We start from the raw sequence: 26573 nt of genomic DNA on the forward strand, positions 1-26573 counted from the left end.
AATACAGTAAATTTTATGCCTGCATATGATTAGTCAGAGTGTAGTAAGTTACATGAATTTTATTTTCCTGAAAAATGCTGCTTTGCTCAGGAATGGAGAGTGAAATTCCCTCTAACCCTGAGTAGTGTAATAGGCATAGCAGCAATACTAGCTGCTCCAAGCAATTTACCAGTGTGCCTTAAAATAGAACTGTGAAGTACATATTTGTAAATGCACTATTAAGCCCAGGTACTTGTCATCAGGATAGCAAGGGTACCAATTATGGTTACAGTCTCAGTATGTGAGTCCTCTGTTGAATAAACTGGGACCACCATTCTCTGCATCATTAGATGGCCAAATTACCTGTATCATTAGTGGGATTGTTTGGATCCAAACCAAGAATGCTGGGGTGCAAATACCAGATATATAAGTATAGACATTATTACCAGTGATTTGAACCATCCAGTTCCTTAATTTATGAAAAAATCTCATGGAAGCATAGGAAATATCTTGAGGCACTACTGAGTACAGAAAATTTGGAGCCTGCCACTTACCATTTGTTTAGACTCTTTTTAAATAGAGACAAATATAAATAAAATAATAACTTTTTCCACAATAACAGTGGGATATCATGAATGTATAAGGCTATGTCTCTGACTAGGGCTTAGACCCTGATTTGAGGTGTGTTGTTTATTAGAAACTCTGCATATTATTTCATGGGCTGCACAGAAGTTCTTTGGAAAAAACCCAAAACAGACACACACACAAAAACCCCAACAAGCCAAGCATTTTGTGGGGTTTTGTGGTGTATTTTCAATACAGTATAGTCAAAAACTGTATAAGGTAATTGCACTACTTCAGACTAAATGTCTTGAAAGAGATTTGAGATACACATTGGTTTTCTCATTGACTTTGTTGCATATCATTCTCCTTTAAATGAAACTGCTTCTCAGAGGTGTAGCATCTGTCCAAATGTGAAAGATGAACCCTTCACCTTCCCTAAACTTCACGAAACCTTTCCACTGGATTGCTTTACAGTGAAAGGAAATGGTGTATGTAATATAGGACACTGAAACTCTAAAAGATAGTGGTTTGGACTGTTCTTATCTCCTCTGCTCCCATGAAAATAAGACTTAACAGATTATGAAGCATCACCTATGAAGGAATTAAATTTCATTTATGAATGCACTATTGAGAATGTTCATGATGAGTGAGAAATGAGAAATACAGCATGCAACATTTCCTATCATTCTTATTGCAGTATGCCAAAATAATTTAATTTTAATTAAGTAACACTTCACTGCAATTCATTGAAAAAAAACTGATGGTCAAATCTGTGAGAATGGTAGTGAGTCTTTTAAGTGAATGAAGAACACTGGATTTGGACCATACTTCATAATGCTTTCTGTCTGCGCTACTGGCATATAACTGCAATTAATAAACAGTAATTTTCTTCTACCTGGTATAAGCACTTACATTTAAATTTTAAAGGCAGAGAAGTAAGCAAGCTCAAGGTAATTTTATCAGCATGGTATAATAATGAAAACACAAGTGACCAATTAAATAATTAGAATTAATTTTTTTGTTGTTGACTCTGCATGGATGATCACAATGATTAAATTACCCATTTTATAACTTATTAAACTCTCATATACCAGGATTCCAGGATTAATTTAGTTACACCATGGATGATTCTCCTGACATTCAATATTACATTAGCTCTTATTCGTGTCCTTTTGTTCTACAAACTGTTTTCAAAACTCAAAATGGTACCAACCTGAATGCTGTGAGATACTCAACATCACCCATAGGAGGATCCAAACCACCTGTCCAAGCAATATTTATGTTATACCCTTCGCCAGGGCCACTTCCAACCTGAAAAATAGAAATTAAATGCCAAAAAGAGAGAAAAAGAGACAAAAGGAGAAGGAAAAAAGAGAGGGAAAGGGGAGAAGAAAAAATTTCTTAAATGTGCTTTAGAAACAAACATCAAACAACATGTCAGATCAGCCTTGTTTGACAAGGACTGCTCTGGGTTATGCACTTGTTCTCCACTGGTCCCTGCTCCCAGTGGACAATTTGGTAATCTGGTGTAATTTAAAGAACCAGAGAAGGACAAGAAAATTAGGGGTAATCATGCAACGCAATTACCTGAAAGATACAAATAAAAATGGGGCTCTAAAGAAATAAACCTAACCTCATTTGGGGCTCCACTGCCGGGGAAGAAGTTGCCTTCATCATAGCGATGGAGGGAAACATACAGGATGCTGGGGTCAGCATAAAAAGCCTGCTGTGTACCGTTGCCATGGTGAACATCCTAAAGGAGAAAGAAAACAGATGACAAATGTAATAATGTCCAACTCAGTGTAGAGAGCTCAGTTCTGCTTTCTTTTACCCGCCTCCTCTCTCTCTCTCTCTCTCTCTCTCAGTTTCTCTCCCTCTCCCTTGCCCTCCTTTTGTCTTTCCCTTTCCCCCTCCCTTCACCACCCCATACTTCCTGAACTTTCAGGCAAATTACTCTTTAATGCACTCATTTTTTAAACTGGCTTCTAAAAATCAGGAAACCATAGCGAGCGTGCCCTGGAGACTCCAGATGAGCAGTCATTGAGAAATCCCAGTCCTTTTGTACAATTAGATATTTATACACCGGCTCTTTGTACTCCTTGCCTCAGTGATGGAATCTAGCATCCTGTTTTATGGAGGAATTTTATGACTTATTAACTGCCAACAGTTCATAACCCCTCAGGCTTAATTAACTAGCCTCATTGGCCTCTGAAGAAAGACTAATGTTTAAACTACAAACTAGTATTTTGCAGAAGGATCTATGGTTTACAGAGCTTTTTCACAATTCTTGACAGAACACTAAACATAAGAGTATTCATTGATTTGCCAAGTTCCACTATTGAGGTCAAAGGCTCTGCGACCAGCTGAGTAAATTGGCTTTCTTGAAACATTCAGTTCAGTTCAGTCCCTCAGCAGTTAGATCCACATCAAAAGACATGCCAGATGCAGAAAGGACTTCATACTTCATTTTAGCAAAATCATGACGGCAACAGTTGAAGACATAGGAATATGATCTCATTAGCTATTAAATCATCTGGCAGATAGGACGGTGCCTTCCACAATCAAGGAGTGACCTTGGCCAGTCTCCATATTTCAAACATTATATAATGACAGTGAATAAAATTCTGTCATTAAATAAAATGCTGACAAAGAAATGCTGACAGTATATCTATATAACAAAGGCTGATGATGTAGACATTTCCCTATTTTTTAGTTTGTTTTCACAGTTCACTACTATTCTATGTGGTTAAAGAATTTTTCAAGTGAAAACGGGAAATCCACTTGCCTTTCAGCAATAGAAAAGTAAAAAAAAAACCAAAAAAAACCAAAAATGCTTCTTCACTGGCATTTCTAAGAAGCTGAAAAGTTATAGGTATTATTTATTTTCCTCCTTTAAGCCATCCCTTTGAAATTTCTGATTTAGAGAATTAAGGGAGACAGACAAAGTATGCTGAATGGCAACGCTGTCACTGTCACCCAGTCTGTATTTATTCTACAAATGTTATGAGGTTTAAATCCAAGTTAGTATCCAGGAAACAGAAGTTACATTCTCCTCACCATACCTAGACTCCAGGAAGGCTCAGCTTGTACCTCAATGTGTGTACTGCCAATGGCACAGCAAGCACTGAACATTGCTTCTCCTCCTTGCCAGCTGAAGCAGCCCATGAGTTTCACCCCCATTGTTCAGAACTCTCTACATTGAGTCCTACTTGTACTGCATTGTGCTTGACTTTGACCTCCTCTGGGACCTCTGTAGGGTAGTATTATAAGAGTTTCGTTTTTTTTCTGTGTTGAAAGTACTTGAAACAACATGAGGATGGAGTTACAGCCCAACTGTGAGTTAACGCAAAGGTTAAATGTAACACATGAGATGTGCAAAGGAGAGCACACTGGTATGAGTCTGTTGAACATTTCAAGGCAGCCAGTGTAGTGTTAGATGGTTCTGACTGGCAAATGAAGTAAAATCTGGCATGCAGACTAATCCAAGAATCCCATTCAGTCTTCAGCTGTGACAGAATTAATTGGTTTACTCCAAAACAGACTCAAATCCTGCTAGCATAAATGCAAGTATGGATGATCCTGGAATGAGGATTTCAACAACCTGACAAGCTATGCTAGGCACATAGATAGATCTGCAGGGACACAGTAGGACTTCACTTTTGTTATTTTAAATAGTCTTTCTTTTCTATATGTATTTGGGGCTTTAGATATATTCTTGCTGTAACAGTTTCCAAAAGGGAAGGAAAAATGTTAAAGGGGCATAGAGCTCTTTTTTCTTATTATTTTTTTTTTAATTATTCAGATCTTAAAGCTAGCTTTCTTATCTAAACTCTCCACTAAGAGCTCTTTTTTGAAGAGCATTAACTTCTCTGATTAGACAAAGGAATGTGTTTTTTAAGACTGCGGATGTTAGCAAGTGGGAAATGAGTTCATATACTGCCCTTAGTAGATCAAATGTATTCAGGGTCTAAAGTCAGTTCAAAATCAGAGATAAATGGTGGAATGAGGAAAAAATCCTGTCAGATAGGTCTTTTATTTAACTGTAGAAATAGATGAAGGGAAGATTGAAAATTAAAAAGTTAAGAATTTATATATGAAGACATGTAGCAGCTATGAAGACTACACTTAATTTGTAACTAGAGTACACTTTAGTGTGTGGGATTGGATATTACTGTTTAATATTTATATTGCAGTAACATGTATAGCTGGCAACTTGCATGGGGTCCTGCTGTGCTCGTCACTATCAAAATATAGTCTTAAAGGTTAATTTCAAGTCTAACATCTGTAATTCCATTCTTTCCTTCAGATGCCCCAAACTCTGTTGCTGGGAATAAAGACATCACTATTAACTTGTTCATTCATTCAGTTTCGCCTGTGATTTATCCATAGTTTGCATGCACAAGAAATTTTCCATATGACTTTTTGTACATCATTGCTCTAACCATGTAGTCTACCCTAGCAGACTAGGGACTGGACTGCAATTGCTCCAGGAATGAAGTCATCTGTGTCAGCTATAGATTTCTTCCTTTTCACCCGCTGAGTTATTCTGACCAATGGGACAGTTGCAGAAGGGCTGAAAATTCCCTATCTACTTTCCTGGGTAAAGATAGGCAGCTTCAAAGGTAACTATTTGCACAGATAATGATTTGCACATTTAACCTTGCCTTGAAAAACTGAAGCTGAATTTCTAAGTGCTTATTGGCTTATGCCAAAGGGAAGTGTTTTCTTTTCCCAATGAGGCAAATGTAGCATTTACAGGCAAAAAGACTTAAAAAATATTCACAAACTTTGAGCAGACTTTTCCTATTAAAAAATGAGAATAAACAGAGTTTATTCTTTTGGCCAGAATTTATAGCAATAAACTGAAAGATTCAAGTCAGCAAACAGACATAACATACAGTAGAAGTGAATTTTTCAGAAATAATATTTTGTGGCAGTTTATTATTATGTTTCTAAATGACAGTAGAACGATCTCAGAAATATCTGAAAAACATTCTAAGAATATTTAATCTACACATATACTTATTCTGCCACTCATTTTTTACTTACCATTCCTTCTCCCACACTCCCCCTTTCTCTGCTTCTCTTCAACAGTCAGTACGCATGTTTAACTGAACAAAAGTGCTAGATGGTAAGGCCATGACTCCACAATAAGATTTAATTATGAGTGCAGATATGAACAAGATTTAGACTATTAAGCCCTGCACTTCAAAAACCCTTTAACATATTTTGTCTTTAAATCTTTTATCACCTGCAAAAATTAATTAAGTGCAGATGTAACAGGTTAGGTTTTGATGCCAGGGTTCATTTCCTGTCTATGCTTTGTCAGACACCCTATTACACCTCGTCATGAACTGTAGGAAAACAAAAATGGTGCTCATAAATCAGCATTCGACTTTCCTTGGGCTGTGCATTGGGCTGATCCTTAAAGTGCAAGGCAGAGCTCCAATTCATTATTCATGAAAATAATACAGCCAACATGCCAAATGTCATCTGCATTTAAATAATCCATTTGTTAAATGTATTAAGTATTGTGTAAGAATGCCTTCTATTAAAATACAAGACTAATCCAATGAAGTGGATTTTTAATCACATAGCTTTCCTTCGGGGAACCACCAAAACCTGGTGAATATATGACTAGAAAACTTATGGGGAATGACCTGTCGATTTGTTTAATAATATCAAAGTTACACAAGTCAAATCATTGTGAACTGGGGAAAGTGGTCCATTTTGTTACCAATGCAACAACATTCTTTAAAGAGTATCTGACTACTTAAAGTTTCTAGTCTGCAGGGAAAGGTAAACTTGGGTTCTGTAGGGTTATTTTAACAGTGGAAGTATCAATTCATTTAAGGACCATAAAAGTTGCCCTGATCTGTGCCTTCTTCTCATTAAATTGCAGTTAACACCATTAAAGTGAAACATAGATGTTTATAGCTTCAGTACTGCCATCCTGGCTTTAATGAGTTCCCAAAATCAGAGGAAATGCACACCTTTATTACTTGTAGGTATTAAAAGCAGGAAAGTCTGACTTATAAATACAAATTCATTATCTTTCATGTAGATGCACTGTGAGTGTGGTGCTTGCCAAGAATACATACCAGATCTACAATCAATATCTTGCCTATATTTAGCTTGTCTCTCAAGTATTTGGCAGTAATTGCAATCGAATTAAAAAAGCAGAACCCCCTGTGGAATAGAGAAGAACAGAAATAAGAAAGCAAATCAGTCAGGAAAACAGCTATAAATAATGTTCAGAGCATTTTAAAAAATGCTATATGATCTCTGAGGCCATAAATCTGCTTCTGGGAGTACCTAGAAAGCCTTTTCAGTCATCTGCTAACAATTACAGTTCTTTAGAGACATGCACAATGCAGGTGATTGCCAGTAACCTTAGTGCTCCAAGATGGGCAATATTCCCTGGTACTTACATGGCTGTTGATTCTTCAGCATGATGGCCTGGGGGCCTTACAACAGCAAAGCCATTCTGTAAGAACAAGATAGGTTTTCAATTATCAGCTTAAAAAAATACTTGACTCAGAGCAAAACAGAGCAGCAGGCAGATGGGATTGAAATCTATTAGAGCCTCTTGAGCACTTTTTCTATCCAATCACCCTTTCATAGTACTGCCAGAAATAACACAGTTGAGAACAGTGGCAAATAAACTTATATAAATACACACATGCGCATACATACACACACAACATGATCTAAAGAGGAGGAAAAAGGCAGGATGAGAAAACCCTGATATGAATTCTACTGTTTATAATTCACATTTAAAATGAAGATCTAAGATCACGTAATCTAAATTTCCTTCAGCTTGAGATGCTTCAAAATAGAAGTTGCTTAAGGTATGTATTTTACATGATTAGCCATTGTTGACCTTACCTCTGTATAGACTAAATGATAAATTCAGACCTCCACACACACATAATTTCTAACAGTAGAAAAAGGATGACAATGAACGTCCCATATTTCTGCAAACCATAAATTACACTTGGGAACTTGCCATGCTTGCAAGTTAATAGATTCCCTGAAGTCAATTTCTAACACACTTTCTGGAACTGCATATACATTTCACAAAGTACAGCACTAGGATCAGTGATGATCAAGGAATTTTTTTGCCTCTGGAGTCACTGAAGATAAAAGAAAAATGGAATTTCCATCCATCCAGTGGGGGTATGGTAAAGGGAAAATGTAGAAGTGCTGGCAAGGTAGCTCTATTCAGAAAGTCAAATTATATATTCAAGAAGAAGTGTCTCATAAGGTTATGTATCATATCAAATTTGTCTTACAACAGTTAGATTCAGGAGAAACACCACTGCTTCATAGTATTTCCTCTTTATTTCAAGTACCCAAGATGGTCCTTCTATTCGGCTATATCTATGCCATCAAACTAATGACAATTACCATATATATAAAAATAAGAAATTATAATCTGTACATGAGATATCTGCCCAATTTGTATTTTCACACAGCCTCACACCATCACTGGGTGTGTATGTATGCCTGCATGACCAATCAAGCACTGTATTTTCAGAGAGGAGGAGATAGGAAGAAAAAGGTTGGAAGACTTCTGTATTTTAATAATCAATATTAAAGTATTCCAGTTTGATATACTAAAATTTGATAAATGTAAATGTTTCAGTCTTCTCTTACCTGAAAAAAACATAATAATCATTTCATAACATAACAATTTCACTCACTTTGGTGTAAATACAGAGGAGCATAGAGGTTAATAGTTACATTAAGGTTTTACACAGGTTCTTGTGAAATCTGTGATTTCTGTTTATTTACAATCAAGATGAATGTGTGGTTTGTGTGTACCTGTGTAATTGTCTACCTAAGTTGCTTCACTGGCACTTATTTATAAATAAATACTACCATGGTGTCTTATTTAATTTGCTTCTAGATGTGATCCAAGCAGACAGCTGCAAAGTTTTGTGGAGAATGGCCAAAGTTCTATCAGAGTATAGTAAACTTAATTACAATACCAGGGGAGTGCATGTGTAACAGTGGTTCTTCTGGCCACCATTTAAAGAATCTGAGGGATTCGACATAATGACTTACTTTGCATTAAGTGTCCACGTTAAAAAAACAAACCCAAACAAACAAAATACAACAATCCAATAGTTAAAGGCACAAAATTTATATATGTTTATATTCATGCAGGCATTCCTGGAGATGGGATATAAAAAAATGCATTGTGGACCACAATGATTTATAGAACTAAACCAGCTTTAGACTCTCAGCTAAAACTGTATTCTCTGTCCTTCTGAGGTTCTTTTAACATTCCCTTCTCACGCAAAATATGACTTAGAGAAGAATTCGGCATATAACTCTTTTGTAGAATTTATGAAAAAACAAAGTATATTTATACTGATGAGTGTCAGGATAATGAAGTGGAAAAAGACCCAGCAAAGAAGGTATTATTAGAGAAAGAGCATGATGCTACCTGTATTTTGTTCTCTCGATATTTTTAGGCATTTGGGAAAAGTCCATGAAAGGCTTACAGCTGCCCCTGCTCAGCTAACAGCTCATTATCATCTAACTTTATCAGTATTCCCAAAAGATCAATATAATTAAGATGATTATCTCTAGGAGGATTTCATGGGGCAATATAGAGACAGAAAATATCAGCACTGCTGTTTTTGACAATATAGCCCTGTTTTATAGCATATAGGTAATTTCTGAAATCAGAGCTTAACTATTACAGTTCTCCACTAGCATGCAGGATATCCACAAAAGGGTCGTGACCACTTTTTATGAGTTTTTACATCACAAAAAGTTCAGTATTCACATGGGATTTTTTTTTTTAAATATACTGTGCATATGTTACAGTGATGATAAAATATATAGTTGAATTATACCAAACACTGATAAATAGTTACCATGCAGAATTATTGCCAACTTTTGTGCAATTGATAAAACACTTAATTTCTTCTACTTTCAAACTTTGCATGAACACAGTATACATTAGTACAATGGAATATGATTTTTTTTGACTTAGGCAATTTTAAATACCAGCAAGTGAGCACAGTAGAATAGTAGACAGAAAGACAAAAATCTGCTTTAAAGATAGAAAGACTAACAGAGCAATATGTTGAAAATGAAGCCAACACACATAAATTCAAAGTGTTTTTGTACAGAGCCTTATTTATATTAGGATACAGACACCTCTGTAAAGTAGGCAGAACATGAAACTGGGTGAAAGACATGAACATTAGAAAAACAATTCATGCCTGTGCCATTATGTGATTACCTTTATTTAAATTTGAGGATTAAGAAGAAAGCCTGAATAGAGATATTCTAAAATCTGTGCATATTTGAACAACAAAGGCAACGAAGTCTGCCCAGGCTCAGTTTACACAGAAGATTGACTGCAGATAAACCCGCTGAGTTAGACCTTTAACGAAAACTAAGAAAATTGTTAGTCTTCTTCCACAGTCAGCTAAGTATTCTGTTCTTTTGTGACTCTAAATAGGTAGATGGATGCTTGATTTCCAAGAAACAGAGGTATACATCCTACTGTGGCCTTCTTGTCTTTGGTGGTCAAGTTAATCCCGTTCTGTAGTGTTCTGGGTCACAATGTTGGTCTACGTTGTGCCTACGTGCCTCCCCATGAACCTCTCCACGACAAGCACTCAAGACAATACCATAGCATGGGTGGACAACCCAGGGCTTAGAACTGACCATCTATTGCAGAGTTCCACTGGTGCTTCTGTTACATTACCTCCATACAGGAGGTAAAATTAGACACAGACAATGTTTCTCGAGGGCAATATGTGGTCATTGTGGCAAGGTGTGAACGATTCTTCCATTCACATGAAAGTGAGAAGCTTGTTCTGCCCAGATTCCAAGTGAACCAAGAGTTACCTGGCTAGTCAGGAAGACCTGGTATGGTGAGAATCCTCACTGAGAAGTAGTGCCTACTAGTTTCAGCCTGGTACTACCCTAGTAAAATCATCTGGCTTTTTGTAAACTTCGAGAAAAGCCAGTGCCAAGAAAAAAGTAGCAAGAAACCACAGCAGTTACTCCAAGAGCACTTGTTGAAGTAGTAGAAGACTAAGGTGCAATTTCTTAAACACAGGGATGAATTTTAAAATTTGTTTCCCACACCACTTTGTGTATTTAGATTATGTGGGCCATAAAATAGATATTGAGACACATCTTTTCAGTATAAGTTTTCTGGCAATAGGTCTGGAGTCATGCTCTTCCTCAGCTTTTATTCAAACACAAAAATTGTTAATTATTATTAGAAATTGAAGGTCTTCTTGAATTTTAAGCTGTAAACCCCTGTATGAATGAGCAAAGACATTATTCAAGAGGAAATAGGTACTGAAAGAGCAGAGGCTTCATATGAAAAAACCCTTTTACTGTGTGGGTGAGCAAGCAATACAACTGCTTACCCAGAGAAGCTGTAGAGTTTCCATTCCTGGAGATATGGAAAAGCCACCTGGATATACACCTAGACAACTAGGCTAGTTAGCTTTAGGCACCTCTAATTGGGCAATGGAGGTGGATTCAATGATCTCCTGAGGCCACCTCCAACCTCACCTGTTCTGTGTATTTCAGATGGAGAATCTGAATTCCACACTCAAAGCTCAGCTTGTTCCTAAGGTTAGGAAGCTTTTAATTTCTACTTGTCTAAATCCCTTAACCTATCTCACCGTTAACTCTTAAAATTACCGGTGCTTAAACAAGGCAGTCTTGGACACTTGCTACACTTGCTTTTAATGGAAAGTTTCTATTTTTGCTTCAATATGCACACATTGAAGAATGAGAATTATGCAGAAATGTATCAGTTTGTCCTGTCAGAACTTATATTCCCAGATATTTATATATATATATATATATATATATACACTTGTATCCTTATAAAGTAATATAAAAAACAATTTCTTCATATTTAAAAGGTGGTCCATAGAGTGTAGCTGACAGGTCTCATCCTCTCATCCCTAAAGTGTCCTTAGTGCCATCTTTAACTCTGCTGTCTCTGGTGCAGTCATGTCCTACAATAACAAGCATCAGGGCTGCTTTAAGTCTTGGCTGCCTACAAGAATCTGCTTGCAACTGATACCACGAAAAAGATAACCATATTCTTACCAGTGCCACTTATGCTGTAACATAATCCCAAGCTATGCCATCCATCAGGGAGGGTAAGCATGAGAATGAGTGGTGTAAGGCTAAGGCAACCCTTGGGCACCTGTTTAGGGCAATTTTACAAGCTACTCATACAGCCAGAGCAGGAGCTAGCACTTGGCCTGGAGGGTCTACGAATGCAGTGAACAAGAATAATTTAACAGAGCAGTATAATTAGCATGTAGATTTGCCAAGAAAACAGTAATGGACATGAGGGAATACTGTTTTGTCTTGCAGAGGAAGCTAGTAGAGGCCAAATACACAGAAATGGACATTAAACACTTAATTTTGAAGAAAACAAAGAGTTCCCTGTCTGCTTTCCTGAAGGCCTAAGTGGATAGCATAAGAAAACATACATGAAAAGTTGATGGTTGCAGACTAGCTGAGGTACAACCATGATGGCCTGTTTAGCCACAACTAGTGTTAACTATATTTGGAAAGAAAGACAAAAGAGTTTTAGTACAGAGTGGTCATGGAGGTAAGCAGTGTACCACACATATAATTAAAGTTGTCTTATTATATGAAGTAATAACAGTTATTCAGCTATAAATATAACCACAATTGCATATCTAAGAGACAGTTTAATATGAGATTTTGAAATTTTTCTAACTTTGTAAAAGCAAAGAATATAAACTACTACCTAAAAGATTTCATTGGTAACTTTGATTGAAGGCTTTTATCAATCATATCTTTAACAGTAGTAAAATAAGTACTTTTAAAATAAGTACTAAAATAAATTTGTTACCGTTTCTTACACACATACATTGCTCAAAATGCTGTGGCTGGGTATGGAAAAAATGCCTCTTTTTTGTGGCTATCACTCATCACTTGGAAATTTATTTTAAGCAAAGGGAGATTTTTATAGGGCAGACGGTGAGAAACTAGAAGCAATGGTAGGGAAGAACTTGCAGGAGAAATACTTTCCAGGGGCACCTGTACACAGAGTACATTCCAGGAGAGACTTTTATAGGCAACCAGAGGAGCCTTGTGGGGTCTTGTGTTGTTCAGGCAGCCATGGAAATTTGCTAGCCTAAAGCTTTACCAGAAGAAGGACACTATGGGACTAGGGAGACATTTGTTTTCTCTTCTTTTTGCTTATTTTGCCTTTATGACAATAAATGATAATTTATTTTATATTTTTGTTGCAAGAAAACCTAAAGCTGTGAAATATGGCTGAAAGATTTTTATCCAGAATACTTTTCAAACTAGAAAACTAAGAACTTGAGGGGAAGAGGAGGTTGATTAAGCTAATTCTGTTTATTCCCTAGATCAGTACTACTTATCACATGATGATTCCTCCATAGGAGTGTCCTGTGTGACAAAGACCTTGAGAACAGTAAAAACCAAGCTCATTTGGAATGAGAGTTTCAAGTTCAATTTAAGTCACCTATGGATTGTACAAAGACACCAGAGTAGCAACAACCAAATTCAGGAAGTTTACTTTGGTATTGATTCAACCTGACATATCAGAAAGAACAATCCCAGGAACGTATCAGATTCTGGTTCAGGGGCAATTCATTTCAATTGCTTTCATTCTGTTAATTGACCCTTAGCTACCAACAGGGCAACTTTACACGTGTGTTTGTGTGTGTGCGCGTGTGCACGCACACAGATGGTAAGGCAGAAAAAAGGCTTTTGCTTCACTTGATTCAGCTGAAGGGGATATTCAAGACAGTCTCAGACCGTGTTTCTAACTTATGTGCCCTTCTTCTTGAGTGTTCTTTTGAAATATTGCTTAATTCACTCAAACCTTTCTTTTCTTTTTTTTTTTTTTTTTTAAAGCAGGGAATAATCATACAAAACCTACCAACTCTTGATGGTTTTTTTGTAGGTCTTGTCTGTTTCAAGTTTTCCAAATTAAAAATATATGGCACTACATGTTTCTATCACAGAAAACAGTGCTACTTTACACAGTTAAAAGATATGCAAAGTAAACTAGACAGTGATCCCTATTATAGGTTCTGTATTTAAAATATTTAATCCTACCTTATAATAGTACTGAAGGGGTCATCTGAGGCTGGACAAAAATGTTTCAGCACTGTTCCTTTGCATTTTCAACAGTTACATGGGCTGCTCTGGCAGTGAGTTATCTATGATGATGGAAAGTCATCTCCCATTGGGAGAAATGACTCCCATCTCTCCTTTGGTAACCTCTCCCAGTAAGTGGTTTTTATTAATTATACTCTTTTTAAATTATTTTTTTCACCTGCATAATTTTTATTCCTGCCAGTCAATTTAAAGATATTGAGGGACAAACAGTAATGTACAACTTGTTATCAGAAAATAAATTAAGACACATTTAATGTTCACAAAACAACACACAATAAAACAACTATTACAAGAACAAATAACATTTTGGAGGACATTATTCAACAAAGTATCACTATTAGAAAATTATCATACTAAATTAACTGAACAGAACTCCAGCTTTTCAAATTTAGTATTAACCATTTCATAAAAAAATGTATGGCAACAAAACAGGTGGCAGCATCAGCATGAATAATTTGGTTAACAAAATGAAAATATCAGCAACATAAACTTTTTCAGGAAAAATAAAAACAACAAGCTAAGTCCTAAATATAAGATTCTTAGCAAGTTCTAACAGTCACAAATGAAATCTGAATTTCAGAAGACCATAGATGCAGAAACTCTCCTTATTTTTCTTCAAGACTTGTTTGGGGTTTGTACAACCTCTGTACTTGTCCAATTGGGCAGCAGGAGGGATGTGCCTGCTGTTAGGACAGATGCAGAGGCAAGGGAAGAGTCTCCTGGTGCACAGCTGCCTGGGAGTGAAGTAGCTCGACAGCAGGAGGGGAGGTGAACCGAGCTGAGCATCACAATGAATGAAAGGGAAGCACTAGGCAATAAATGAGAAGTGAGGGCAAGACAGCACCTTAGAGTGTAACATCCTGTGGTAATGAAAGAGAGCAATGAGAGCCTTAGGAAACAGGAAAGAAATGCTCTCTCTTTGCATCTTTTTGGGCCCTCTTTCTGAAGGCCATTAAGTAGAGACAATGATTTCCAGGTTCCTGAGCTACATTGCATGCAAGAAATCATATGCTGGGCACTACCTCTATTTCTTCCAAAAGCACAAAGGAATATATCATAGGACTTCTCTTATCTGATAAAATTATTCTTTGGGTATAGCTAAGGACTGTGTTGGAATTCTATTCACCCAAATCCTCATACTCCCCTCTTCTAAAAACCTGTAGTCAGGCAGCAGACTGTTAGAAGCTTTCTATATAAACCTGTTCAGGGAATGAGAAATGACCAAACATACATACATAAAAACACACAGACAGGAGAGGTGTGGATCTGATTCTACATAACATAAATACATCATTGTGCATCAGCACCTTTCCTAATTATAAACAGCTCAAAAAAAGGTAACCTTCATGCAATAATTAGGCTCATCTCCTACTGCAGTATTGCCAAGAACACATTCATCAGACATGTAAATAAATTAATGAAAAAAGGAAAAGCATAATTTTTGACTCAGTATAACATCACATTTACAGTACTATATATTTCAATGGTGTGATTCTTTAATCTCTATTAAATACTACCTCAAAAGTGTATCAAAAGTACATTAATGACTGTTCATTATATTAAGCAGACCCAAAGAATGCTTAATTTTAACAGTTGTACATAATTAAAGAAAATACATCTAGATTAAGACTCCTCAGAGAAGCGACAATTTGTCCTAAATAAAATAAAGTAAAATAAAATAAACCATACAAAAAACACCAAAAAAACTCCCCAAAAACAACCAATAAACCCAAACACCTCCCCCACAAAACGCCACACCAACCCCCCTCCCAAAAAAAAAAAAGTCCACCACTGTTAATTACTATTGTGGCTATTGTTTTACATCCCTAGTACTGCCATACTGATGTTTTTCCCAGTGATCAAGGAGATCAAAGAAATCTGATGTCTCACAAGGGGTTTGAACTATGGCAAAGAGAATTCTTCTTAATTCCTTGTCAGTTTTTGAACACTATCCAAATCAGATGAACAACATCTTGCTGTTCTCAATGAGACTTGTGTGCAATGGGACTGGTAGTCTCAGGAAATTCAGAACAAAGTAAAGAATTTTATGCCTTGTATATGAGTTTGACTCATGCCCAGCTTTGTAATCAATCTCCCAATTGTTCTGCAGACTTTCATGGTTTATTTTGCAGTCTCATCTCTTTTCTTGGCAACATGCACCTATAGCTCCAACCTACTACTGTCAATATGTGCCACAGCAAGCAGTATCAGTAGAGACCATGGAATAAGCACAGACACCGAAATGTCCTGTCCTTCCTGAAATGAATTTTCTATCAGATCCCAGTCCATATAGGGCACTCGATGGTTGTTTCCACACTCCAGCCTGGCACTGTTGTAAAAAATTTGGGGTTTAAATTGATTGAATTGACACCAAACTGACAGTACACCATCTGATAGCAATCCACAGTGGTACACATCCAGGAAACTACTATGGTGTGCTTCTCTACTGTATTCATCCTGCTGCTAACATGTTGTAGAGCTGTTATAGCTTCCATGCAATTCTTGGAAGGTGCTTTTTTTGTCATCAGAAATTTTCGAGGCTGTAGAAGATAATTGCAGACTCCCATCAGAGCTTAAACCTCCCACTCAGTGCTCACAGTACAGGCCCCAAATGGTTGCTTCACACGTATATTTGCTCAATGAATGCACGTGAAAGTGGTCAAGTTCATCTTCTTCCCCTTAGATTTTCACAAGTATACTATAAAATTGGTATTTTCCCTAAGAGAAAGAGCTGATCAACTTATTTTTCTACAGATAAAACATCAGGAAGACGGAAAAGGAACATGTAAAGGCATAAAGGTAGACTGAAGATTATAGAGAACTCCAGAGAACACTGTAAAAAAACCCCTAATGAAATTTACGATTTGAGAGTATTGCCAGCAAACCCTGGGTTAGAATGGATGCAGTGACAAAGCAAACATAAGATGACTGTACCAAAATAGCTAATGTCAGGACTGTTGCATTTACAGAATGCTAATATGCTTTCCTACTGACAGTCAGGCATTAGTAACCTTTCCATAACCTTAAATGAAAAATACCACATGCAGATTAATAGTTCATACAGATGCCATAGTGGCATGTAAATCACTGAGCTTCATGCTGCAAGTCTAGAAGTAGGTTAGATAAACACCTATCAGGAATAGCAGAAATATTCACAATTCTATTTCACAGCAAATCCCTTCCATTTCTGTTTTTCTGATGGTTTAGTTTAAACCAGCTACTATCATAGCTATTGAAAATTTGCCTTTCTTATGACTCAACTTGCAAATTGCATTAGACTGGTTCAATTCTCTGCATTGTAAAAGATTCTATTTAGGATCAACAACAATGTTACATTAAACTACAAACCAGTTCTAAATATAAAATGCCTAGGACTAGATTTAAAACATTTGTTTACAAACTCCTGCAACACCAGTAGCAAGAGAAGTCTCACAATGGCTGATGATTCTTTCCAACTGTCTATCACACAAATGAGAAAAAGCACTCACACTGTGTGAGACACACCACAAATGTACAGAGGTAAGTGCTAAGGATTCTGCAGTGGACCCCACTCATATCAAGTGCATACAGGACATATCTCACTATTCTTACCAAAACTTGCTTTTAAATTGCCTTAGACACTGCTGAGTGTCCTACAGTTGCTAAAGATAAGAACTAGTTAAAAAACCCTTCTTCATGTTCTTTATTCCTGTGTGGAACAATGCACAGTGAGTTACTTATCTTACTGCGTCGAAAAAATCTTAAAAGGGGAGGAGCAGCCCATCAGAAAGGATACACAACAGAATTCCATATCATGCACCCCATCCTTGATCTGAGATTTCAAAATTTGTACATTTTGGGTGGTACCTAGCTAATGATTTCAGTATCTGAACATAAAAGTTTAGTAACTTCATTTAATTATGTCAGAGCTGTAGTACTGAATTTCATCTGTGTTCTCATTTATATCCTGATACATTGTATATCTATCTACTTATATACATTAATATATGTACCCATTCTCAAATAGGTAGAGAACGTATCTTGATTAAAAGAAGAGAGACATATGGGAAGAAAATTTTCCAGGCAGAATTTGCAATTTTAAAAAATCATCATGTAGAGTTAATTTTAAAATATTTATTTCCATCTTGATTCTGGAAATAGGACTGAATCCATTAGCATGTGTACTAGAAAGTGAATAAACAGTTTCATTAAGGAGACATGTTAGCTCCAACAATGTTTATTGGGGCAAGCCTGCACTCCGGCTGCATATGGTGTACCTTTAAATAGGGCCGTTAAAATACCAAATAAAATGTCAAAGTCTGTCAGGTCTGGAGCTTTTATAAATTGTTTAGACTGGGGATAATTTGGGTTTCGTACATCACGGCTGGCCGATGCCGCGGCACGGAGGCAGAGCGGGAAGGGGCCCGGGAGAAGCGGGCCACGGGCGGGCTGGCAGCCGGGCACCGCCCGCCCATCGCCCGCCTCGCCAGCCGCGCCCTCTTGCCCCCGGCGGCCGCCGCCCGTCTCGCTGGGTGGTAGCCTGACATTACGCACGTGACTAAACAACCATATTTAAGAAAAAAAAAAAAAAAAAAAAAAAGTTAAAAAAATTAAACCTTGGCTTCAAAGGGAGCGCCGCAGCCACTGGCCGGAGATGCGCACTAACTTCACCTCGGGCTGCGGCGGCTCCGCGCTGGCACCGCGCTCGGCCGCAGCAGCTCTTGCCCGGCCACACCTTCGCGGCCGCCCTCCCGGCTCTCGTCCCGCCGCCCACCCGGAGCCGAGCGCTGGAAGAACGGCGCCCCGAGCCCCCCGCGCTCCCGGCCCGCCCGGCGCTCCCGGCCCGCCCGGCGCTCCCACCCACGGCGCGGCCCGGACCTCACCTTCAGCTCCCGGGAGGCCACGCGGGCCGCCAGCTCGATGACACAGCCCACCGCCATGCGTGCCGCCCCGGCCGAGTGCAGCTCGTTCCAAACGGTGTCACTGTCCACCTGAGCAAACAGCCGGCCCCGGGAGGAAGGCAGCGGAGAGGGGAGAGGGAGAGGGAGAGGGAGAGCATGAGAGAAAACAAACCCGTGAGGGAGGGCTGGCAGCGTGACAGCCCGTGTACAATAACATCAGTCTTCGTGCTGGCCAGCTGAAAGGCCTTCTGGACATGGCTTTGCTTATGCTTTTTCTCTGCACGGGCTTCTCCAATGGAAACACATTCCTGTCATGCCTCGCTGCCATTCCCTGTTTAGATTTCTCATTACAAACAGTGTTACATCGGCCGGGCCGGGCCTGCTCGCCAGACGCTCCTCAAGCCGGCTGGCGAGGTGACGGTGACCTGCCAGCACCGGCACCATAGGGAATGGCCATGGGAATGGCCACCGGGAATGGCCACCGGGAATGCCCACCGGGAATGTCCATTGGGAATGCCCATAGGGAATGTCCATAGGGAATGGCCATGGGAATGGCCACCGGGAATGGCCACTGGGAATGGCCACTGGGAATGTCCATCGGGAATGCCCATAGGGAATGTCCGATAGGGAATGTCCACCGGGAATGGCCACCAGGAATGCCCATAGGGAATGGCCACCGGGAATGGCCATCGGGAATGCCCAATGGCAATGGCCAATAGGGAATGTCCATAGGGAATGCCCATAGGGAATGCCCATAGGGAATGGCCACCGGGAATATGCCCACTGGCAATGGCCATCGGGAATGCACAGCCACCGCTGCCCCAGCAGAGGAGCGGGCAGCCCGTGCCACTAAAGCTCTTCAGTGGCACATCAGTGGTCCCTTTGTTAAAAGCAAAACTGAGCAATAACCCCTCGTTTTTCCTTCCCGGCAGTTGTTTATAAGTGACTGAAACTGGAACAATGAATTTTTTTGAGTAATTTCACTCTTGCCATAGACAGAAAATGGAATTACATAAAGCACCTTGCTGTATCTCCAGTTTTGATGAACTAATAAGTTTTGGCTGGAAGGCTTTATTTTGTAACAGAAGAATGAGGGGTTTTAAAGCAGAGAAAGTTATCTTCTGCACCTTCTAAATGAGAAAGTGTGACATGGAATGTCATGTCACAAAATGACATGGAAATGACATGACAGTAAAGAATATACTACAAAGGTGTCTAAGCACCACTGCAGTACAGCTTCAATCAGTGTGCTAAAACTTTACTTTTGAAATCTATTTTTATTAAGTATTTATTTGCAGAAACATACCAAAACATATCAGTGAAATGTTGTATATCCCTATATATATATTATATATTATGTAAAGCAGACAGGTTGGTGTTAAATAGTCTGAAAAAGTTATGGAAAGAGACAGCCAGACTTCCTCGATGCTCCATGGGAAGTGCATTTAATTGTAGCATACCGTACAAATTTATCATGAAAAGAAAAACGTTTAGAAATAGACAAAATACTGTGGCAGATGCTATTTGGATGACTTCCAAGCACACTGAGACATGTTTTCAGTTTGAACCAGAAGCTTCTGTTCCTAATTCCTTAAAAAAAAAAAAAAAAAAAAAAAAAAAAAGGAAGAAAGAAATCAAGTAATTGAAAATGGATGCAACTGCTACTTGACTGTGGAAGTTCTGAGGAATTTCTCTGATTAGTCATTTGAAACAGAAAGAAGCTTGATCTAAGTTTGATCTTCTCTACACCTGTCAAATGTCTTTGCCAGTACTGTTACAATAATATTATATTTCAAGCTACTAAAATGATCTTATTTTTCAGTATTCTGGACCTGATTTTTCTATCATTTTGATCAGTCTTATGTGCATGCAGCAGAACTAATGAAAATAGTTTGTGTTTGCAGTAGACCTGAATAAGAAAACTGGATTTTGCTTGCAAAGTTTGAAATAACAGTAGTGACAGCACACTGTTTTCATCTGAGAAACTCAAAATGTTGTACAAACACAATTAAGTGTCATCAGCTGATATGAGATGATTTATTATACTTGTTTTGTAGCTTGGTAACTTGAGATTTAAAGAAATAAGTGTAAGTTTTGGAAAGATGCACACTAATCAATAGGTAACAAGAAATAAGAAAGAAACCAAGTAGTAAAAAAAAAAATGACATAAGTAACATTAGGCAGACCTTCAAGTTATCTCTTTATTTAAAAGGCTTTAAAGAAGCGGGATCAAATTTCATTTTTAAAGCTAATCAGGAGATAAATAAGTAGAGGTCATCGGTTAAATCAATTTAATCAAACCATAATAAAGTTTGAAAAATACTGTGCAGTATTTTAAGTAAAGAAGTATCAGCAAGAGGGCTGGGAGGGAGTACTTTCCTACCATATTTATGGGTAGCAAATTAAAGCTAACATGAAGGAGTGGCTGATGAAAATGATTCAATGGCAGCTGCTCCATACACCAGGGCATGAGCAGGAGCAACCTGCATCCTCAAAGGGACTATGATTCATTTCCAGGAAGGCTGATTAAGTTAAAATTGTAACCACAGCTTGAGAGTTCCCACCCTTAAGACAGTTGTCTGCTCTGACACATGAGACTGCAGTCTCTCCATCTGCTGAATGCTGAGCATTGGCCAAGGTACAGCATTTATCATTTTCTGCTTTCAGCTGAGCGGGGGGAGACTGAACTGCGACAGTAAGACCAAGTATCTTCCACTGAAAAATTTCCCTCAGACCACTTGAATGACTGCTACCTTAATTTACCTGGACTGGTAGAAAAAATGGGCAATCAGGAAACAGAACAGTGTTTCCTGAGACTTTTTTTCAAAAATGACCACCTAAATGAGCACAGGAAATTCAGGATATTTTAACTAATCTCTTGGGCATGGTATCTGTAATGAGTGGTAAAGTCTTAAAATTAGGGATAGCCAACTGAAGCTGCATACTTTAATGCACAGTTACTAAAATACAACAAAAGTAATATAAATATATTAATATTTACTCTGAAAAGGCACAGTATTACAAACTTACTGTCAAATACTATTTCATATTCTTGCAAAATTAAAACTGAATTTCTGAGGAACATCTCATGAAGAACAACCTAAAAGAACTTGAATCACACAGCCAATGCTTTAGCTGTAACAACTAGAAAATGCCATCTCACTCCATTTTATATCTCTGTTAACTCTATGTATTCCCTTAAATATTTCTGGTGTTTAAACAGAGATTTTCTTCCAGTGTTACTCAGTGTTTACTTTGTAAATTGCTGTTGAAATACAGTGGTATAAATGGCAAATCCATTAAAATTACAGCTACTAGTTGGCCCAGTTGTCAGGTTGTATGTGAAATGAAGCTCTGAAATCCTATTGATTTGCTTTTTTTATATTCCTGTGAGATGAAATGGTTGGATTTTGTACAAGTAAAGGGAATAAGATTAGACACTGTGGTTTCTGCTTCCAGTGCATGTATATATATCACATCTGACAGCCTATCTATATGCTGACTATGCATGAATTTGTGACAAATGTGATGCTTTCTGAATCACAGACTATGACGAAGTCAGATGGAATGTTATAAGAGGTTATTTTTGTTCAAGTGCTTTGGAGCAGCCAAAAATGTCAGTTAAAAAACCTGTCTGGATTAGGATTGTTTTTCAGACAACGTTAAACAAAATCTACAGAAAATACAGCATTTGTAGCTGAATTCTAACACAGAATCTTAGCCCTTTTTTTCTGTTTAATTATGTTTAATATTAAATAATAATTCCATTTAGGAATCCTCTAAAATTGTCAAGATAGAGGGATGTTCATAATTGAACCAAATGAAAAAGCATTTTTTTAAAGCATCAAAATGTCAGTGTTGAACCATGAGCATACCACACTTTTTGTTATCAAAAATCCTATCACTACTACAGTTCTTCAAAGAAGAATTGTGCATGGTGGGGCCAAGAGCCAGAGAACACGAGCCCTATCTGAACACTGACTAACACACATATGGATTTACTTCACTCCCAGTTTCCTGAATGAGCACTGCAGGTTTCAGGCTTTTTCAAGCACATCTAGTATAGCTCAATCATTGGCATGTGTAGCAAAGCTAATACTCTGCAAAGCTACAGATGATAGAAATTAAGCTACCTGTCCCTGAAGTGGATGTGGAGGCATTAAAGAGGAAGAGAATGACTTAAGTGAAAAGAAATGTAGGTAACTTCTCCTGACTGAATGAATTAATATTTCAAGCCCCGTATCTAGAAATTCTCTGCTTTACACTGGAAAAAAACTTGTTATGAATGTTTCCTGTAAGAAATATCTATGTGATAATATCATGTTCACAAGGAAGACTTCAAGCATACTCAAAACAAGCTAAGAAAGGAGCCTTACAGCAGAGATACTTCAACAGGCAGAAAGCTTGTACTATAACAACTTCTGGACTGGAAAATTTTGTTTTATGGAAGATTGACTGCAATGTTTAAAAGTTACCAGCTCCTTATACTGTGCTCAGGTTGTGGCATATGTGAAAATGGGGAGGAAAGATGCAGCAATATACCTGAGGGAGAGATTCCTTACTTAAAGATCTTTCTGCAATCACTGCAGTTGACAAAACTGGAAATGTTCCTTGTCTTGCTATTTAAAAGTATCTGGAACCTACCTCGGGGGAGGCAAAAAATGAGTGTGATAATGCTGAAGCATTTGTAAGATAATAACTGCTTTTGTTTTACCTGTCCTTCCTGGCTACAACCCTTCTTTATTCCTCATCCTCTATTTCAGTCCTCTTTTTTTCCAGAAATCTCCTGGGATCTGCCAAGTGGTCATTGTATCACAGCTCTACTGAGCAGAGATGCTGCTCGCAATCTGACAAACCTTCCACTTACTTACACCCTGCATGATGCATTCATCTGTGCGAGTTAGTTATCTTTCCTAAATTATTGTAAACTCTGAAGTTTCCTTGAATACATCCCCACTGATAACTATATGACGATATCAAAGACAGCCTGAGCTACTGCTTTGGGATGAATTCAAAGCATCCTAGAACTTTCTCTCCCCACTCCTCCTCCCACCCACAAGCACACAATTTGTGATTTAATGTAAATTCATTTTCTGCAGTGGAATTCTGATTCTACTCCTAAGAGGAATACAAAATACACTGAATTTCTCATTCTCCTTGGGACTCTCTGCACAGTTGTTTCCATCATTAAAATCAAAACCAGTCCTCTTAGAGATGCCACACATCCCCAAAAGGGATACTTATTTTCTGACAACAGGTCAAAAATGCAATCTGTCATCGAGTTGTTCATGGGGACTTTGACCTGTGGTGCTCCTTGGATAGTGGTCATTGTATTCTAAGTGTCCAATATTCTGGACAACAAGAAGTTCTTTACAGTAGTTTGAAAGGATTCTTTGCCCTTTCTTTAAAGAGTAGAGATTGGGCTCAACTGTTCTTACATGGAAGTTAGTTAAGTATGCGTTTCAAATTGATACATTTCAAGCCAAATCTAGAAAAACAATTACGTTAAAAAGAATTCTGTCCTTTGATATAAGTGGTTCCAATACTGAGAAGTAAATGAAATCTGCTCAGCTCACAATAGTGTAGCTATATGAAGTAAACAATAAGAATCTGTGATAAATAATGCTGGAGAATACTGACCTCCTCAGTGATATTGAAATTTAATAAAATTTAGCTATTTCAGAGAGGATTCCTGTGTTTTAACTTTAAAAGCATTCAGAGTCTCACCCTCTTTCACTTATGCCAGAGCAAACGTGTTTCCATCTCTGTTCTTTTTTTAATATACTGGCATGAAAAGAGAAATTAAATATTTTCCTGAAGTGTTTCAGTCTCTAAAAATTGTGTGCCATTTCGGTATCACTTCCAGCAAGGAGCCTGTCATTCCTAGGGATGGTTGGTGCCAGCTAACGCTGCCACATAAGTTTGTAATATTTTGCTCCTGATCATGAGCAGTGCAGCTTCCCAGGTGTCACGCTCATAGCTCTCACCTCCCACTCTTACAGATGTCCTGGTGATCATTCATCACCTCTGTGATTTCCACTAGGAAGCAAAAGGTCCTCAACGTGCTTCTCAGCTGCTGTTTCATCTCACCATGACTAAAGAAGCGAAGGTGTGCACATCATCTCCAAGGAATAGCGTCTAATGAATGGCCTGTCAGCCGTGTCACTCGTTAAGGAACAAAGGAGAAAAGGTTTGCATGGCTGACGTCTTTTCCATAAATTCCAGATACAGGAAGTGTGTAAAAGTGTACTACTTTAGGAAAAATATGTACAGTGAGCTTCCTTTATTTTTACTTCTATTGCAGCTGTATCAAAGATTTTTTTTCTGTCAAAGGCATTTCCAGCTGTTTCGATCTAAAATGCCTACCATAAAGAGTACCCAGAATATCAGCTTTGTGTATTTTCTTGCCTACCAGTGTGATTTACAAATAATTTGTGAAGGGCATGTGATCTTTAGGCTCCAGCAGGACGAACAGTTCAAAGGACCATCACAAATCATTGCTTAAACAAAAACCATGGAATTCCCTTAGTCTTGCATTGATTTCTGTGTTTGAATAATTCCAGTAGAATTTATCAGTAATACTATTTATGGAAAAGGACTTCTAAAAATAGTTTTAAAGGCTATTAATTCTGACCCAAAAGTCTTCTTTCCATGCTTTCCACAAGAACGAGAAATGTGGGTGATAAACGAACCAGTTGTATGTAGAATACTTAACATCTTTCAAGTTTTACCTGCTAATAGTGAAGTAACATGGAAAGCCAATCAAAGCCAATTTTCAGAAAATACTCAGTAAAAAATTGAATTTTTAATTAATTATTGAATGCCTAGCAGAGTTACTGATGTTGATAGTCATCTCCTGATTTAAATGTAGCATCCCCTCTACAAAAATGAAATTAATCTTAAAGTTTGTAAAAAAACCAATCAAATATGTGAGGTCTGTATTGGAAAAGAAATAGCTTTGTATTCAAAATGAGAAACAGAAAAAAATCAGGCTAAGTCAAGCTGAAGCCTGAAAACAATATCTCAAAAAGAAATAGTTCTACTTGGTTTCTCTCTTAAACTAACTTTTATTACAGACATCCAAAATCTTAAGGTCTCATAAAGCATACATTAGACACCATAAATGATCTCAAAACCTTAGTGAAACAGTGTTGTGTGGATCATTGGTAGAGGGAGTGGGGGGAGGATAGCTTGGATTAGATGTGGATTAGAACTTGTTTTTAGAAAAAACTCATAAATAAAACACTTAGGCCCAGATTCAAGTCTCAGATATGTGGTGTGTATCACCAGATGCTTGTAAAAAATGTTACTGCACTTTCAGGCCTAGCCCTAAGTACTCTATTAATTTAACTTGACATTTGTTTTAGTATTTAATGGGTTAGTGTGTGAAAATGCTTGTGCAACTGCCTTCTTATGTTTGATCTTGCAGTTTCCAGGAGTTTGTAGACAAGGAGATACATCGATGTATAGTCATTGTAAGGCATACAGCTACGGAAAATGCAACTTCTTTATGCAATATTCAGGCCATATTTTTGAAGTTTCATGATGTACTGCTGAACACATTTTCATTAAAACATAACACTGCATTTTTCTGCCTGGATGTCGATGATCTTTATGTTAGAGGCCACCGTGGGACTACACTAGAACCTTGTGTTTATTCAGATAAACAACACATGAACATTTACTCTTCAGAGAACTCTTCTCTCCATCTGGGAGTTAAATTCTGTCAATAAACACGTGATATGTTTTTAAAGTGCTAATGTGAATTCTTCTTTAATTACAGAATTACCATCAAATCCATATGTGTGTATGTGATTAAGTCCAGGAAGAGTGAATAGTAGCAGCAGTAGATTGGATATGGTACTATTCCACTATTTACATTTAACATACCTGTGTATATCTATCTATATATCAATGTTTCCTGTTCTGGAAAATAAGAAGCTTCTTTGCATAATGTTT

General features: G+C 37.8%; 1 protein-coding gene across 26 annotated transcripts in view; it reads right to left on the minus strand.

Moving 5' to 3' along the window:
- Positions 1-26573, minus strand: part of HDAC9 (histone deacetylase 9) — a 452700-nt gene that overhangs the window by 89965 nt on the left and 336162 nt on the right. For all 26 annotated transcript variants that reach the window (XR_015277469.1, XM_086854892.1, XM_086854888.1 and 23 more), the window contains 5 exons: positions 18597-18704; positions 6975-7030; positions 6645-6732; positions 2177-2296; positions 1757-1854 (listed from right to left, as the gene is read on the minus strand). Coding sequence is in view for 25 of the 26 variants with exons in the window: in XM_086854892.1 (XP_086711018.1) it covers positions 1757-1854; positions 2177-2296; positions 6645-6732; positions 6975-7030; positions 18597-18704 (470 nt within the window). In the remaining variant the exon portion in view is untranslated. The remainder of the gene's footprint in view (positions 1-1756; positions 1855-2176; positions 2297-6644; positions 6733-6974; positions 7031-18596; positions 18705-26573) is intronic.

The sequence above is a fragment of the Cyanistes caeruleus genome, chromosome 1 (assembly GCF_971803275.1).
Source record: "Cyanistes caeruleus chromosome 1, bCyaCae1.hap1.1, whole genome shotgun sequence".
Classification (NCBI taxonomy): Eukaryota; Metazoa; Chordata; class Aves; order Passeriformes; family Paridae; genus Cyanistes; species Cyanistes caeruleus.